This window comes from Ochlerotatus camptorhynchus, unplaced genomic scaffold, assembly GCF_037179485.1.
Source record: "Ochlerotatus camptorhynchus isolate MF236.1 unplaced genomic scaffold, CSIRO-AGI_Acam_v1.1 ptg000258l, whole genome shotgun sequence".
NCBI lineage: Eukaryota > Metazoa > Arthropoda > Insecta > Diptera > Culicidae > Ochlerotatus > Ochlerotatus camptorhynchus.
In genome coordinates this window covers 431,120-449,925 of record NW_027040748.1, presented here as the reverse complement: position 1 = coordinate 449,925, position 18,806 = coordinate 431,120, and the positions used below count along the sequence as shown (strand labels likewise).

The 18,806-nt window shown below is 40.4% G+C and overlaps 1 protein-coding gene across 6 annotated transcripts in view; it reads left to right on the top strand.

Annotated features, from left to right (window-relative positions):
• LOC135705141 (aldehyde dehydrogenase family 3 member B1-like) overlaps positions 1 to 18,806 on the top strand; it is an 82,369-nt gene that overhangs the window by 52,773 nt on the left and 10,790 nt on the right. For 3 of the 6 annotated variants that reach the window (XM_065226721.1, XM_065226727.1, XM_065226726.1), the window contains 8 exons: positions 1,004 to 1,038; positions 1,107 to 1,165; positions 1,441 to 1,843; positions 11,362 to 11,756; positions 11,820 to 12,017; positions 12,753 to 12,868; positions 13,893 to 14,028; positions 14,094 to 14,244. In XM_065226721.1, coding sequence (XP_065082793.1) covers positions 1,004 to 1,038; positions 1,107 to 1,165; positions 1,441 to 1,843; positions 11,362 to 11,756; positions 11,820 to 12,017; positions 12,753 to 12,868; positions 13,893 to 14,028; positions 14,094 to 14,244 — 1,493 coding nt within the window. Of the gene's footprint in view, positions 1 to 1,003; positions 1,039 to 1,106; positions 1,166 to 1,440; positions 1,844 to 11,361; positions 11,757 to 11,819; positions 12,018 to 12,251; positions 12,368 to 12,752; positions 12,869 to 13,629; positions 13,746 to 13,892; positions 14,029 to 14,093; positions 14,245 to 18,806 lie in introns of those variants that run through there. The other 3 variants (XM_065226723.1, XM_065226722.1, XM_065226724.1) reach the window with 3 other exon arrangements.

Here is an 18,806-nt window from a genome sequence, read left to right as displayed (position 1 = left end):
TCACCAAACTGTTTACCGAACGTTCAGCTGTTGAGATTTCGGTAAAATTTCTCAGATTTCGGTAAAATAATCTTAGTGTGTACGGCTGAAAATCACTTTAATAAAGTTAAAAAAAATCGCTAAAGTGGCTGCTACTTAGTATGTGGATAACCCCATTCTGCTAACAAAGGATTTAAAAATTATTAATTTTGTTCTGTAAATATATTAATGGGGAAAGTGGCCCCTTAGATGCCCCTATTGTCACCTATAAAACCAACAAACATCATATTCTAGATGTTCAAGAAGGCTCTAATAATCGAAATACAAGCTGAATTTTCTGATCCAATTTTGCAGTTGTAGAATGTATATGACAAACATACTTAACGGCATCAGCTTTTACTCTTTTACAGCTCCCTCTGAGTGAACGCTCATGATTCATAAAATCACGTATTATGAATCTCTGAAAGCGTCATTTCCTTTGTCCAACACATACTTTTCAACCTCTTATTGTAACTTGCAAGTACAACATATCATTAGAGCATTCAATAATTCAAAAATTTCGAAACATTTTTTAAAGCGAAGTTAGTGGTAACAATCCTGCATGTAAACCTCAATACCAACTACATTCGATGATCAACTTACATGAACCAAAAAAAAACTGTTATACTTCAGAGTTGGGAGCAAATGCTATACCTAAATCGACATGAAGCTTTTTAATGCGCTAATTTATTAGCTAGAGAAAGTTCTGAAGAGTATATATTGATTGTTCCGCTAGAGTACGGCAGTGTGAAAATTGAACAGCAGTTTGCTTGCTTGCTTTGTTTGCTGTTGTTTGAGCGGAGGGCCATTAATGCGACAATACTAATCAAACGCACACTCCTTTACGTAGCATTGATGGACGATAGCTATGCCCTCAAACCACAGGCTCTGGAAATCGTGAACGAAACACACTTTGATTCAATCTGATACACTTATTCTGCTTTCGATTTCATAACGAACAAACCATTTATCTCTTTCGTTACAGGAAAAAAACAAGACGGCAAAATGAGCTATGCAGACGTAAGTAGGATAATATACAGCCAAGAACAGAACTTATTAATATCATAACGTCTCTTCCCGGAATAAAGGTGGTACAACAACTTCACACGACCTTCGCTAGTGGAAAGACGCGCAATGTCGAGTTCAGGTAAGTCTGTCCGAGATTCTCTTTTAATTGTTGGGGGAAAAAAATCGTGTTCTTAAATGATAAAAAGCAACAGCAATTAAAAACAAAGCTGGGATTTAAACACACGTCCAGCCGGTTTAAATTTGAATTCACTCGTCTGCTGTTTCATTCAAAATTTACATACTCAGCTTGCGTTTTATAATGCCTTTTGGCCTAATGATCCCTTCGATGGGAGAACCCATTACGCTGTAATGGCGTGTGCATTAATTATTTTTCCTTCGTTCCTCCACTCGCAGGGAGAAGCAGCTTAAAAACATGCTGCGCATGTATGAGGAGAACTCGGCAGAAATGGTGAACGTACTTGCAGCCGACTTGCGAAAACACAAACAGGAGGCACACGTTTTGGAGATCGATTTCCTCATCAATGACATTCGCAATACCATTTATAACTTTCGGGAATGGGTAAAACCGGAAAAACCCGGGAAAACGATGGTCAACATCATGGATGGAGTGTACATCTACAAGGACCCGTACGGAGTGGTGCTGGTGATTGGCGCATGGAATTACCCTTTGCAGTTGACCCTGGTCCCGGTGGCAGCCGCAATAGCAGCGGGAAATTGTGTTCTCATCAAACCGAGTGAAGTGGCACCAGCGACATCCAAGTTTATTGCCGAGACGATTCCAAAGTATCTCGATTCGGTTAGTGATTGCATTTTTGATCTTTAAAACAGCGCAGTGCGTGGTGGGAAGACCTTTTGGGAATGAAGCAGAAAATTGATTGCTACGCATTAAGTCGTTACTTGTCGGATATTCGCTGGATCAGATTAATTGCTTTCATTTTGGTTGATTTGCTTGAGTAGCGAAGGAAATGATTTTTGGAAGCCGTTTCTCATACCAATTCGCTGGTCAGGATCACCTTCTGTACGTTATTTATAGGGAGATTTATTGGTTCTGTAATTGTGCTCAGTTTTTCGGATATCTCAACAACCCAAAATCTAATGTTGCTAATATTCAGTTGCTATAAATAAAAAAGATTGTCGGTTTTATTAAATCGTTACATAAATATTATGATGATATTTTACACTTTTTTTTTTTTTTTTATAATTCGTTTATTTTTCCAGGCTCATTTGCTGTAGCTTTGCGGAGCCGATATTCATTGTTTAAATAACAAAATTACTTAAAACTAACGTTAGTAAAGCGGAGGCCGATTACTCGCGGCTATCTCGAGGTTAGGGGTAACAAATTGTAACAAATGGATGGCAGGGTAGGGATTGTGAACACAAGGTTTGGAGAGCAATGTGCTCTTGATCTCTCTGATGAAAAAGACAAACATGGGGGTACACCGATGGGCAACTAACAACTTGGGAGAACACAAGATGACACTAACTACTAAATCCTCAAATCTATCCGTTTTAAAAACACATAAATTAAATTCAAATAGTCGAGGTCTCGGCTCGCCAAGACATCTCTAACGGGTATCGCGGGTTGTTTTCCTCGGGCCCTGAGGGATATGGATAACTCAGATCTGGCAACACGGTGTAAGGTACATGACCAAACAACGTGCTCGATATCGTGATAACCACTGCCACACGTACATAAATTGCTGCCTGAGAGCCCAATTCGATAGAAATGCGAGTCTAACGAGCAGTGATTGGACATAAGCCTTGATATAACGCGTATAAAGTCGCGGCTCATGTCCAACCCTTTGAACCATGGCTTGTTCGACACCTGTGGGAGAATAGAATGTAACCATCTTCCCAATTCACCATCATTCCATTTTTGTTGCCAACTGATGAGGACTTGCTGACGAGCAATGGAGAAAAATTCGTTGAAGGCGATTTGTCGCTCAAAAATATCGCCTTCCATAGCGCCCACCTTAGCCAATGAGTCCGCTTTCTCATTACCCGGAATTGAGCAATGAGATGGGACCCAAGCTAAGGTGATAGTATAGGAGCAGTTAGATAAAGCACTCAGTTTAGATCGTATTTCAGGCAGGAAATACGAGGAGTACTTCATCGGCCTCATTGAACGAATAGCCTCCAATGAGCTAAGACTATCCGTAAAAATAAAATAATGGTCAGACGGTAGTGAGGCAATTCGCTCTACTGCGTAAAATATAGCTGCGAGTTCCGCAACGTATACTGAGCATGGTTTCTGCAGTTTATAAGAGGCGCTATGAAATTGATTAAATACACCAAATCCAGTGGAAGCATTTATGGTTGACCCATCTGTGAAAAATCTTTTATCGTTACTTACATGGTGGTACTTGATTGCAAAAATTGAGGGAAAAACCATCGACCGATGGTGATCTGGTATTCCATGGATTTCTTGCATCATGGTCAGATCAAAATTTACAGAGGAACTATAGAAGGCTTGAAAGCAATCACGATTGGAGATTAATGAAGAAGGACCAGCCTCCAGCGTCATGTACTCATAGTACAAACTCATGAATCTTGTTTGAGGATTTCTGTCGAGTAGCTTCTCAAAATTTTCTATTACCAATGGGTTCATTACTTCACAGCGGATAAGAAACCGGAAGGACAGTTCCGCGAAACGATCTGTCAGTGGGAGAACACCCGCGAGTACTTCGAGGCTCATCGTATGCGTCGAGTGCATACAGCCAAGCGCGATTCGGAGGCAACGGTATTGAACCCGTTGCAGCTTCAGGATATGTGTTTTCGCCGCGGATTGAAAACAGAAGCTACCGTACTCTAGAACCGACAAGATGGTTGTTCGATACAACCTGATCAGATCTTCCGGGTGTGCTCCCCACCAAGTTCCAGTAATTGTACGAAGAAAATTAATTCTTTGCTGGCATTTTTGTTTCAGATACGCAATATGTTTTCCCCATGTGCATTTGGAATCGAACCAGACACCTAAATACTTAAAAGAAATACTTTGAGTGATTGTTTTACCCATTAGCTGAAGCTGTAACTGTGCAGGATGGTGCTTCCTAGAAAAAACAACCAACTCAGTTTTCTCCGGAGAGAATTCGATACCCAGCTTCAAAGCCCAAGTAGACAAGTTGTCTAAGGTATCTTGCAATGGTCCTTGCAGGTCCGGTGCACTTGGCCCTATAACGGACACAACGCCGTCATCTGCAAGCTGCCTTAGCGAGCAATTTTCATCAAGACAACCATCAATGTCTTTGACATAAAAATTATAAAGAAGGGGGCTTAAACATGAGCCCTGGGGGAGACCCATGTAACTAATTCGTGAAGTTGTCGAGTTTCCATGAGAAAAGCTCATATATTTCTCAGACAACAAGTTGCTCAAATAGTTGTTCATAATTGGTGAAAGCCCACTATCGTGGAGTTTATCCGAAAGGACATCGATACAAACAGAATCAAAAGCCCCCTTAATGTCCAAGAAAACTGAACCCATTTGCTGTTTTTGCGCATAGGCCAGTTGAATTTCAGTTGAAAGCAACGCAAGACAGTCGCTCGTTCCCTTGCCTGTCCGAAATCCAAATTGCGTATCTGAAAGTAAACCATTCGACTCGACCCATTTGTCTAGACGAAAAAGAATCATTTTCTCCAACAATTTCCGTATACAGGACAGCATCGCGATGGGACGGTACGAGTTATAATCCGACGCGGTTTTACCGGGTTTTCGAATGGCGATAACTCTTACTTGCCTCCAGTCATCCGGAACAATGTTGTGCTCCAGAAATTGATTGAATAAGTTCAACAAGCGTCTCTTCGCGACGTCTGGGAGATTTTTGAGCAAGTTAAACTTGATTCTATCCATTCCTGGAGCTGAGTTGTTACATGAGAGGAGCGCAAGTGAGAATTCCACCATCGAAAACGGAGAATCTATTTCGTTATTACCCGACGGACGATCACGAACGTTGGTTTGAACCGGCACCGAATCCGGACAAACTTTCCGCGCCAAGCTGAATATCCAACTGTCTGAGTACTCCTTGTCTTCGTTGACCGGTGATGACGCGTTTCGCATTCTCCTGCCGACATTCCAGAGTGTTCTCATGGAAGTCTCTCGCGACAAACCATCGACGAACCGACGCCAGTAACCGCGTTTCTTGGCTTTAATCAAGCCCTTGAAAGTTTTCTCGAGGTCGGTGTACCGCTCGAAATCCCCGACCTTACCGTGTTTGCGGAAGCGTTTAAACGCGGCGGACTTCTCGCTGTTCGCGTTGGTGCAATCCTTATCCCACCACGGAGTGAGAGGTCGTTTGCGAATGGAAACACCCGGAACGCGTTTCGTCTGTGCTTGAAGAGCGCAGTCAACGATAAGTCGCGATAAAAAGACGTACTCATCCAGCGGAGGGAGTATCTCAACCGATTCAATACCACCGAGAACCGTGGCCGCAAATTTTTTCCAGTCGATGTTTTTCGTGAGGTCGTACGCGATGTCAACCGAGCGAGTGGAAGATGAACCATTGGTAATAGAAATTTTGATTGGCAGATGATCACTACCGTAGGGATCTTGGATTACTTTCCACGAGCAATCTAACGATAGTGAACTCGAACAAAGTGAGAGGTCTTATCTGCTTACTCTTGCTGGAGGTTTGGCTACTCGTGTTGCTTCCCCGGTGTTCAGAATTGTCATTTTGAAGATGTCGCACATGTCGTATATCAAGGTTGAGCGGTTGTCGTCGTACAGTTCCCCCCAGCCTGTACCGTGAGAGTTAAAATCTCCTAAGATCAACCGAGGCTCAGATAAAACTGAGCAGATATCTGAGAGACCTTGGCGAGAAATCGCAGTTCTCGGAGGAAAATATACTGAGGCAATACTGAGGCTTTTACCTCGAATATTTACCTGACACGCGACAACTTCAATGCCTGTCACGGAAGGCAGATCGATTCTATAAAAGGAATGGAGCTTATTAATCCCTAGAAGCACCCCTCCATACGAATCTGCTCGATCAAGGCGAATAATGTTAAAATCGTGGAAAGGGAGATCGGTGTCTGAAGAAAGCCATGTTTCACAAAGAGCAAATACGTCACAAAGTGAGTTGTGAACTAAAAATTTGAATGCGTCAAGTTTCGGTATAAGACTTCTACAGTTCCACTGAAGAAGAGAGATCATATCTCCGACCTCATTCGGAAAATTATCCATCAAAAGATATGATCGATGCAAGGAAGGACCACCTAGAAGCTAGTTGCTTCAAAAGAGTTTTCACAAATGGAAGCACTAAATTAATAATGTTCCTAGTTGAGTCAGAGACGTTGAATATATTGAAGATGCTCTCCACAATTCCAGAAAACGTGAACATGGCATCATGTTCTTGCTGATTATTCAGCTGTTTTTCTGGCTGAAAAACTGGGATATCTGCTACATTTCCGCTACCTCTTAAATTTGTCAAGGTAGGTTGAAAGTCCGTACGAGAGGCCTTACGAGGTTTTTGGGTGACGTTTGTTTTGGACCGCTTCCTCGTGTTGCCGTTAAAGACAAAAGGACTACTCTCACCAACCTCTGAGTCAGAGCCCTGATCATCATCTGGCAGGAGGTGGAATGTGTTGTTGCTTTTTGGGGTGGTTTGGGAAGATGAAGCGGTCGTTTTCAAAATTTCTGCTAACGAGCGCTTAGAGCGAGCTTGCAAGGACCGCTTTAGTTTTTCTCCCTGCTGTTTGTACTTCGGGCAATCACTCAGAGCATGCGGAGCATCCTTACAGTAAACGCATTTTGGTGTAGCATGACAAGGACCCTCCGTATGCTCCTCCCCACATTGATCGCACCGCGGTTTGTTGGAACAAAAGTCCGCGGTGTGACCTAGTTGTTTGCATTTCAAGCAATTCATTACCCTCGGTACAAACAAGCGTACAGGTAGTCGAACCTTCCCAATTGTGACGTAGTCAGGTAATGCCGATCCTGAAAAGGTCACACGAAACGAATCTGAGAGGGTATACTTTTTGTTTGTGCCTATGTGCGACACTGACTGCAGTTGAATGCAGTCCAGTATCTTGACTTTCGGGAGGGCACGGTTTTTGAAAATGCCGAAAGATTCGACTTGCAGGAAATCCTCACAAGTCAGACTCGAATCGGTGACCACTCCTTCAATTTCTACGTCACAACTGGGGACGTAGACTCGATATTCGATCGAAAAAAGCTCACAGGCAACAATTCGGTTTGCCTGTTTCAGGTTATCAACGGTAACGCGCAGTTTGTTTGGCGTCACCTTAAAGATATCGGTTACGGCCGAAAAATGTTTTGTCAGATCCTTCGAAATCCGAGAAATATTCAAAGGTTTTTGTTTGGGCCGGAAGAAAACAACCCACGGACCTTTCGAGTCATCAGGGTAAGCCTTGTGGCGGGGGGTCGCTGATATTTTCGGGGGAAGGAGTGGAGTAGGGGGCACAGAAGGACAAGGCGGCGATGGTGGACAAGGCGGCGATGGAGGAGAAGGGGGTTGTGGTAGAGATTTCACTTTTGGATAGGGGATAGTTTGATCAAGGTGCTCTTCGAGGGTATCCATTTCCTCAGAGCTATCAAGATTTTCAAATGAGGGAGACTTTATTGACTCATCATCAGAGATGTCAAGCAACAGACCCCCGCCTTTATTTGTATCATCCATTGCGGTGACTTAAGATACCACCGCAACGGAATTGGTTGCAATCTTAGCTATTAAATGTTTATATTTTCCACAAATTTCAAATATATGGATTGAAATTGGAAAGGAAACAACAAGAAAAGGAAGTCAACACTGTGAGTGAATTGCTCAGTGTTAAAAAAAAAAATAAAAATAAAATAAAATATGTGCAAAAAAAACTAAATAAGATAATGATATGAGAATGATAATAATAAAAATAATAATTTGTAAGAAAGGAAATTCAACGCTGCAGGGGGATTACTTAATATTAGCAAATCAAAAACCAAACAAACAAAAAAAAAAATATTTACAAAAAAAAGAAATAGGCTGAGAAAAAAATTAACTTATCTCTATATGCCGGGATGGCGCGTTTACAAACTCCACTGTGCGGTGAAGCAGAGATGATAGCTCTATTGTTGCAGCACGTGGCTTAGCACAAAGGGAACCGTCCGGTCTGGATAGACCGTATCTGCAGTTCTGCTGCTTCGTTGTACGGTGTATACGGTGTATGACCTTTTGATGCCGTATGAATCGTATGATGCGATGTCTAGGTGGTGGTTGATGGACCGTTGGACAATCCAATCTTCAGACTCGGCTGAGATGGTTGCTTCCTCCGGGGAACGTTTATGTCCGCCTGTGGCACTGCACACCAGAAGGTGTATAAAAAAAACTCCGATCGGGGAGAGAAAAAAAAAATTCACTTTTTTCCGAAAAACACTTTTGCGGCGGCGGGAGAGTAGCGTAATACCCCGTTCACATTACAGCCTATATCACGTAATATAGGCTGTCTTGCAATGAGCACTCATACATAGGATTTCCATTGAAAACTAGATGTATGAGTGCTCATTGCAAGACAGCGTATATCACGTGATATACACTGTAATGTGAACGGGGTATAAGCAAACTTGCTCTGTCGAACGTTCGACGAGGAATGATTTTACACTTATAAGTTACAAAAAGAAGTTGGAAGTATGTGTTTAACACATTTTTTTCTAATTCGCTTATTTACCAAGGCTCATTCACATTAGCTTTACGGAGCCGAAGTTCAATTTTTGTTTGACAAAGTTTTCTTAAAGTTCGTGTTAGTGGAACGAGGGCCGATTACTCGTGGCTTGCTCGAGGCAGTTGGCATAAAAATGTTTTTTTTGTCGGAATTATGAAATCATTAGACATTATAATGATATGTTGTACTTGTAAGTTACAAGTAGCGGTTTTAAAGTATGTATTTGACTCATAAAACCGGTCAATTTCGCATTCAGAGCGTCACAATTTGTGATTTTACGATTCGTGAGTGCTCATGAATCGTAAAATCGCTGATTGTGACGCTCTGAAAGCAATATTTACAGGTTTTATGTGTCAGACACATACTATACAACCGCTTCCCGGTTGATTTCTTTTTAAAATTGTTTCGTGATAACACTGGATCTGGAAGGGTGCTGGTCTAAAACAGTGATAGCCAAAGTGGTACTTGGATCTCTATGATGCAACAAATGGGGAAAAACACAAAACTCAACTTAAAATATGACCATCCAACAACGATACAGCCATTTAAAAAAGGGGATGAGTACCACTTGTCTAAAACGTATTAGTGGCATCTAGTGTGTTGATTCTGTAATCCATATTTTTAAAGATCTAAACGACTTTACTGAAGGATGGAAGATCGTATATGATAAGGATCCCGAGGTATAAATATCTCTTACTTCAAAATATCCCATTTCATGGCGCATTTTTACAATAACCTCTCCCGACAAAAGATCAGTCACCTACCAATTTTGTGAATGGTTTTATCTTAAAGTCCACAAAATTTACTTTGCAACACATTTAACATTTTATAAATCCATTGAAACATCGGCGAGATACAACCTATGCGTTCGTGAATTTATCACAGTATTGAAATACAGTTTAAAATAGCATTTTCTACCACTTGAACAATTTCATGAAGCAATACTGTGAGGTATTTTCTTCTAGATCTTCGTGAACCTCCCCTCTGGGACCCTCTATTTCATAGAGATGAACTAGCCAACGGCTAAAAATCTCTCTAATAAAGACAAAAAAAAAACTATCGGCCAATCAACTCATGGACCGAGAAGCAACGGTTTTACTTCCGTGATCAGAGATTTTATGCCACAGAAAATCCCGACGGCGCCGACTGGCATTGAACCCAGGTTTCAGTGAGATGCAGCCACACTTTCCACTATACCACCGGCGCTACTATGTAAATCAAAGAATACATTGCTGACGTCGACATTGTACGACAATTATTTTCAATTGAACTACTAATCAGCAGCACTGCTCCCAAATGGTGCTAATAAACTAGAGAGAATTGTAAAAATCGAACCGGTGGGGTCAAACTCACCACATACTAAGTTTTATTTTATGCCGAGATTGGCATCGGCGACCAGCTTGGCATTTATTTTTACTGAGCTCTCGGCAAAATTTCCGTTTGTTAGCTGGAATCTCAGTAAAATTCTCGGCAAGTTTTTCACTGATATTGCCATGCTACTCGGTGGTGCCAATCTCGGTAAAAAATCTAAGTGTGGAGTTCACTTTCATTTGCATTTTCAATGGCTTTTTCATAACTATTTCGGGGGTTTATTTCAGCTTTAGGACTGTAAATGCTGAATGATAAATTATGGAATCATTTATTAAAATGCCAAGAATAACTCAAAATTAAAAGAAAAACTACAAAGGACAGCCCTATAGGGTTGTATGAACTGTTGACGTAGGACTACATTACTAAATGTAAACTATTTTGAGTAAAACAACATTTCATGCAAGATTCCTATAAGGTTTTTCGTAATTATCATAGTTTTTTCGGTGTGTAGAATCTATTGTCTCATGTATTTCTAATGTCATTCTTTTTCAGTTCATGTGAAATTATGTTTACATTTAGGTTAACTCTGTCTTTGGATAACACTTTCTTTGAAATTTATGGTGGCCCTGAAGAGGAGTTCTGGAAAGAACGGTATGGCAAGATGGTGTTGTTTTTGGATAATGATACTTAAACATCCAGTTCAAAATGATAGTATCCTACGGCCGCTGCATCATCAGCGACTATGAAAGAAAGTAAATGAAACAAGGCGAGCAAGGGGCAGTGGTACGAAAAGTTCGTAATAGTGGTCCCAGGTGGTCGACTGTTTGGAGTCCGATATGAGATTCATAAATTGCATAAATTCTTCATAAATTCGATATTCTCTTCTTTTCAATGTCGATATTGAAATTTCCCGTAACGATGATTGTTTGACATTTAGAATTTTCCAATAGTGCCAAACCGGAATTCATGGACTCGTCCAAATTCCATCAACAAGTTGCAAACTTGTAGAGTAACGTAACCTATTGCTAAAATAGGCAGTCTCCACATTTCCACTTCAATAGCTCAGAACTACCTCGTAACGTAATTCCCTCGATTGAAACATTGCGTTTTAGAAACCTGATTATACCCGTAACTGACTGCAGTATCACCCATGCTGCAGTTCCACCGACCAAGTAACCCAGCAAGTCGCTAGTCGAGCACCAATAATGGATTGCATAACGCTTCATGTCTGCAATTACGTTTACAACATTGCGAGCAATCTCTTTCACTTTTTCCCACATCAACACACACGTTAACTGATCGAGTGATAAATATTGCAATTTCTTATAATGCTTCTATCTCTTCGATATATAGGAATGCTTTCGTGTGCTAGAAGGCGGCGCAAAAGAAACGTCGGAGCTGTTGAGACAGAAGTTTGACTACGTTTTCTACACCGGTTCCGGTCGAGTAGGAAGGATCGTGCATCAGGCATGCAATGAAAATCTGACACCATGCACCTTGGAGTTGGGTGGCAAAAGTCCCTGCTATATCGACAGCACAGCGGACATTCCAATCGCGACGAAACGAATTCTGTGGGGCAAGTTCATCAATGCCGGGCAGACCTGTATTGCCCCGGACTACTTGCTATGTACGAAACAGGTTCAGAAGCAATTCCTGGAAGAGGCTAAAAACATTCTGAAAGAATGGTATGGTGCAAATCCAAAGGACAGTCCTGATCTGTGTCGAATCGTCAACCAGTCACATTTTCAGTGAGTAGCCATCTGGCGCCATCGCTGTCTCTGTCTTACTAATTAATACTAACTTTTCATTAGACGTTTGAGTGCCATGATCAAGGGAGCAAATGTAGCAATTGGTGGAGAAACAGACTCCCAGGAGAAATATATAGCTCCAACGATTCTCGTCGATGTCAACCCGGATGACCCCGTAATGCAGGATGAAATTTTTGGTCCTATTTTACCCATCATCAATGTTGATAATGCGTACGATGCCATCCATTTTATCAATTCGAGGTAATTATCCGATAATCCAGTTATATGTCGACCATATTCCGATGCACGCATCAATCAATCTGGTGCTTTTGTATCGTCGGAAACAAAGCATTGCCACATTATATCAAACGATATGGTAGTATTTGATTTATTCGATTCATTGGTATTTGTTTTGTTATTTTCTACGTATCATTCCATCCACCAACACAAAATGCGTCCATCAACAATTGGTTTCGATGTGTTCAAAATTGTCAGATCACCCGCTCTTGTCATGTACATCTTCACGCAAGACAAAAAACTCCAAGATCTCTTCATTCATGGTACGAGGTCGGGTAGTATGTGCCTCAATGATACCATCATGCAGTACGCCGGTAAGATGCTTCCAGCAATCATTCCGTTCGGTTGTTCAAAATACACTTGGTGACGGGAGATGGTTTGGTTTGGTTGAGTGTTCTTGTAGGAACGCAATTGATGAGTATTTATCATATGCCTTACTGGTGCTGGAACAATTGATGGATATGATGTTGAAATTTGTCCATGACGGTTTCTGGAAATATCGTTTAACAAATTTGTGTTGCCTTCTTTGTGAGGAATTTTTGCATAATTTAAAGAACTGACCACTCATGGGGACGTGCAGTATCTGTTTCGTTTCATCATCATCCTATTGTATATTCTATCTTTTAAAACACTTGGTACTGGTATCTTTCTGTAGAGTTAACCCTTATCTTTATGCTTTCTTCCTTATAACCTTGGTAGAAATAAACCCTTAGCTCTGTACATCTTTAGTAAAAATAGTACGGATCAAAAAGCACTGGTTGCTAATACTTCTAGTGGTGGAGTCTGTATCAACGACACTATGATGCACTGTGCAGGTTAGAGGTTTTCCTAAAAAACATTAACAACTTCTATAGCAAAGTGGTCTAGAATGTGAAATAATCACGAATTTGGAATTAGCTCAACAGGTATCTGCCAACAACATGATACTTGGTATACTTTTTATCATAATAAATATTCAATTTCCTTCACATTCTAGACTACTAAAGTATTGCAATAGCAATTTTCAGACGTCAAATAACTCAGCTAAAATTGATTAACTTTGTAGTCCTTTCTTGAACGATCACAATAACTTGATGATACCAAATTAGTATCGTTTATCGAAACCCAGCGTTTTCATTATTCCACGTTAGAAATACTATGCTAGACGATATAAGTTCGGAATGTAATAACTTGTTGTTTACTCTGCTAGAGACAAACCCTTGGTCATGTACATCTTCAGCCAGGTTAATGTCGATAGAGACACTATCATACAGAATACCGTAAGCGGTGGAGTTTGCGTTAACGACACGATGATGCATTTTGCAGGTTTGATTCGTTGTTCACTATTCTTCCTATGGTTTTCGGTGTTGATACCATTATCCCTACATTTCTAATTTTTGATTCGAAGACCATTACATTACACTGCAATTCTGGTTGTGTGTCATTCATCCATAGTTTTTGCATTATACATATACTATGATTGATAGTTGCCGTAGTATTCATCTACAACTTCACCACTCACCACACTTATGAATGTTTAAATTTCAAATTTATTCAATCAACACTAACAAAAGTCTCTCCTTCGAACACCTGCCAGAGAAAAGGCACTGTCGATGTACATCTTTAGCAACAACAAAACTGACACAAAAACAATAATTTCTAACACCTCGTGCGGTGGAATCTGTATCAACGATACCTTGGTACACATGTCAGGTTGGAACTAATCTTAAATAGTTATAGTATCGTAGTACTGTTTGTTTCTAATTGGCGTCTGGTTTAAAAAAAATAACAATTTCGATTTAACAGAATTTTTGCTGAAGCTATTTACTAACCCTTTTACTTTTTCGACTCAAACAACAGTTGAAACACTACCGTTCGGAGGTGTTGGACCAAGTGGAATGGGTGCCTATCACGGAAAGTACTCGTTCGATACGTTCGTCCACAGAAAGTCGTGCTTGGCAAAGGACTTCAATCCGATAGGCGAGAAGCTGGCCTCGTAAGAGCTCCACTATTTGCCAAAATGATGTGATTAGTGTTACTTAAATACTCCATTCTTTGCAGCTCTCGGTATCCACCATATTCGGATAGCAAGCTATCCTTCCTGACGGCCCTATTGAAGAAGCGCCAAGGATTATCGATGAAGTTCCTGCCATACGTGCTGATGTTCGGTATCGGAGTAGCTACTACGCTTATCGTGAGCTCTTTAATGAAGGTAATAACCATACAGCTTTTCATTTGTTCAGTCTATTTTTTAACACCATCGATTTCCAAAGTTCAAATCTGTACTAATATAAATAGACTTATAAATTCATTTGTGTTATTTCGTGTTGTGTATATTCATCACTGCGACCCTTTCTAAGATCTATTGTAAAAATAAGTCCTAAATAATTATCATTCGGAACTGTCTAAAGATATGCACATACCATTGAGCATGGGCTCACTTTTGAAACTGCAATTGACCCCGGGAGACAACAGAGTCCCTGAAGAGGACTTGACTAGCCCCGAGCTGCTGGTCTTAACCAACTGCAATTCATGGGGTGGGTACCGTAAGCCTCTTTTACTCCCGGGCCCCAGGGCTTTCAGTACGGGGGAGTAGGGAATCAAAAATGTCTTTATGATGACTACATACATACGACATACGAGCCAAATAATAATGGGTGATAAGAAAGCACCAAAAATAAAATTGTTTGAAAGTTTGTCTAGAACAACCGCAGCTCATGACATAGCTTGTTTGGAACGGTGGAATGACATACAAAAATTTCCCCATTGATTTACTTGTATCATCTACGACGTGTGTTTTCTGCTAGGTTGTTCCGATCAAGCTATGTTGCAGAGAGAATTTATCATGACAATTGTTGCATGCCAATCAAGCTAATTTTCTGTAAGTGACAAGTTTATTGTTAACGCTAATCACATGCAAAAAATCAGCTCAATTGCAGAACAAATGAGAAATTGCGGTACCACCCACCTATTCGCTGGATTCCTGTATTGTTGATAGCTCTCAGGGTTTTGATACCCTGGGGGAGTATTCGGATCGGGATGACCTTATAAATAATAGGATCTATTATGAAGTAATGAAATTGGGTTGTTAGCGGAATGCTTAAATAAAACAGCAAAAAAGGTTATCTTCCATTTAATTCCACTTAATTAATTTTGGTATCCATGACAGATACGTATTTCGACTACAATGTGCAGTCTTCATCAGTGTCATTCCCACTAAAGAACTTTTCAAAAACTATGACACTGATGAAGACTGCACATTTTAGTCGAAATACGTATCTGTCATGGATACCAAAATTAATTAAGTGGAATTAAATGGAAGATAACCTTTTTTTGCTGTTTTAGGATCTATTACATTTTACAAAGCAATTTATTCCTACCATACGGGCAGTGGTAACGTTTTCGGAGGGTAACATGGTGTCTCGGTCGACGCTGTGTGCTGACGGGGGCCGACGAATGATTAAGGGGGACGGAGTGCACAGTGGTCGGAGAAGTCAAAATTATGAACTTAATTGAATTGCTTATTCATGAAAATAAGTGTCTTCAGAGGAATTGTTCACGATGCTTTTGCCCACAATCCTACAATATGAAGAATGTTTCATGGCCTACTATGAAAAAAGTTAAAACCCTAACTTTTTTCCCTAAAAAGATAGAAGGATACTTTGTTGAAAATACAAATTTTTAATCTCTAATTGTTTTGAAGATGTAGACCGTTTTCTATGGTACCCATTCTACATTTATTTAAATGTTTAACTTTTTATATAATAACTGTTCAAGCTAATAATGTTCTGGACAAATTTAAACAATGTACAACTACATGTTTTAGTGCATTCCTTGCAAGGGTGTAACTTTATTTTTCCCTATTTTAACAGCATATAGGTGAGAACGTGGCAAACCAGGACACAATATCAACTTCTTTTTCAACTTTGTACTACAAAGTCGTGAAAGTTTGGTTAGAACCAATTCATAAATGAGTTAATAGGGTCAGGTTGATTGGTTGCGTGTTTTGCCATTTTCTATACAAAAATATGCGTTATAGAAGTCTTATGAATTACACTATTTTGAAATGTAAAAAAAAAGTTCTATTAGAAAAAAGGTATTTATGGCATGTTATTGCAAATTCATCGAATTAATAACAACAAGTTATTTTCTTGAATCACTCGTTCTTCACTTGTTATTCAGGACCATATGGATATGCATTGAACACTCAAGCAATCGTTTGCCTCGCTATTAGAGGTGTCTGTGTCCATGAACATGTTACTTATGTGACCAGTACTATAACCCGTTTTGGGTATAGATCAGTGGGTTAAGTCTTACTGCCCTATCAGGCATAACATTTGATAACGGCACAAAAGCATTTGTAAACTAACTTTCTAAGACCCTTTACACGCGAATCAAAGTAAACCCACGCAAACCAATACCACTTTCGGACAGGTGATAGTTGCCCCTATCCGAAGATGTTGTTGGTTTGCGTGGGCGTACTTTGATTCGCGTGTAAAGGGCCTTAGAAAGTTTGTTTACAAATGCTTTTGTGCCGTTATCAAATGTTATGCTTGCTATGTTCGACTTACTAGTCGGTACAGATCAAAGTTGGGTACGGAAAATAGAGTTTCAGTTTTATGTTTTGTAACTTTTTTAAAGTTTGTGACTTATTACCGAAAATACCGGTATTTTGAGCCACGTAAAACAGGTATGTATTTCGGAAATGGATTTAGGGCCATTATTACCTATTTTCGGTAAGGGGCCGTACACTAATTGCATAAGCAAAAAGGGAGGAGGGAGAGTCTTGTAAAATCTTACAAAATATTATCTGAGAGGGAGACGGATGATCCCTTCTTACATAATATCAATTGATAGAATTAAAATTTGTATTTTTATGATGAAGAGTTGTTCACGTTTAGCTTATCAGTTGTAACGTGTTGGCAGAGACAGCACCTTTCTGATTATGTAGTGAGAAACCAATGGGGTCGTCACCACTACCATAACCAGTATACTCACCACAAGGTTCTCAACGTAAGAGAAATGACTTCTTCCAGTTTCGGATCAGCTTTCAAAAAGTAGTTTTACGGAAATAAATTGCCTTACGCAGTCTTTATTTCGTTCACCGTTTGCTGATACAGAATGAGGATAAATTCACTGTGACTTTTTTTACTGACTTAAAATGATCTTTATTTCTTGTGTTTGTGTGGTTTACATTTATGAATTTTTTCAAGTGACACAGATGCGTCTTTTCAACTTTAGTTCATTTGAGATATTAATTATTATTTACAGTTACTAGTCCTATCAGGCCTATTTTAAAGTATGACCACCTTGGTGGGATTGGTTTGATTTGAATTGGAAAAAGGAGACTACTTATAACTACTATTTACAACTACAACTAACCTACAACTACTATATGCACCTAACCTACTATATACAAGTTGCTTATCAAAGCATGTTCTGATAAATTACATTTTTCTGCAAATTTAGTCTTAATTTCGTTAATTCTTGAATCTATTTTGGCAATTCCTGCCTCTTCGTGTAAATTTGTTATTCTAGTGTCGAAAGGACGATCAAGAACCATCCTCAGCACTCTATTTTGTGCGACCTGAATTTTGTTCCTGTGAGTCTGTGCACATGATTCCCACACCGGAGCTGCGTAGAGGATCGCAGGTGCTATGATTTGTTTGTAGACGGCCAGTTTGTTTACCCTTGAGAGGCGAGATCTGCGGCAAATCAGCGGATACAGACACCTAACCAAGGCAGAACACTTGACTACTGTTTTCTCTACATGCGAACGGAAGAGGAGCTTTTCATCAAACAACATCCCGAGATAGGTTACTTCGGCGGACCACTCAACCCTTGTGCCATCCATGATTACAGTACAAGATGGAGCCGGTTTCAGTTTGGGCGATTGCCGATGGAGGAACATGATCGCTTGTGTTTTGGAGGCATTGATTTTGATTTTCCACATGGTGGCATAATCAGCAAAGGCGTTAAGGCATCGTTGAAGTTTGTTCGTTATTTCGCGAGGCATCCTTCCTTTGACGGCTATTGCGGTATCATCTGCGAACAGGAAAAACACGCAACCGTCACCGAGGGGAGGAATGTCGGAAGTGTAAATGCTGTAAAGCAAGGGGCCCAGCAGACTGCCTTGCGGGACTCCTGCTGGGATGGAAAACGTGTCTGAAAGACAACCATTCAACGATACCTTAAACGACCTTTGCTGGAGGTAGTTTCGGGTGATTTTAACCAGATGTAATGGGAAGTTGAAGTTACAAAGCTTGTACACAAGTCCGTCATGCCAAACATTGTCAAACGCCTTTTCAACGTCTAACAAGGCCATGGCTGTGGACTTGGATACAGCTTTGTTACTTCGGATGTTATTCATCACCCGTACTAGCTGATGATTGGTAGAGTGCCCCTTTCTGAATCCAAACTGTTCCGGAAGGAGAATGTTGCTTTCCTCCACAAACTTGAGCAAACGATTGAGAATGAGTTTCTCGAACAATTTGCTCAGCGCTGAAAGGAGGCTGATTGGTCTGTAGCTTGAAGACAATGTTGGATCCTTACCGGGTTTGCGGATTGGTATGATTTTTGCTACTTTCCAGATGTTTGGAAAGTAGTGCAGTTCCAAACATCTGTTGAAGATAGCGGTTAGAAGAGACTGCACTTTCATGCTGAGTCTCTTCAAGATCAAGTTGAATATGCCGTCAAACCCGGGGGCCTTCATGTTCTTGGTGCATTTAAGCGCTGAGCAAATTTGTTGTACTGTAATCATATCCACCGGAGGCA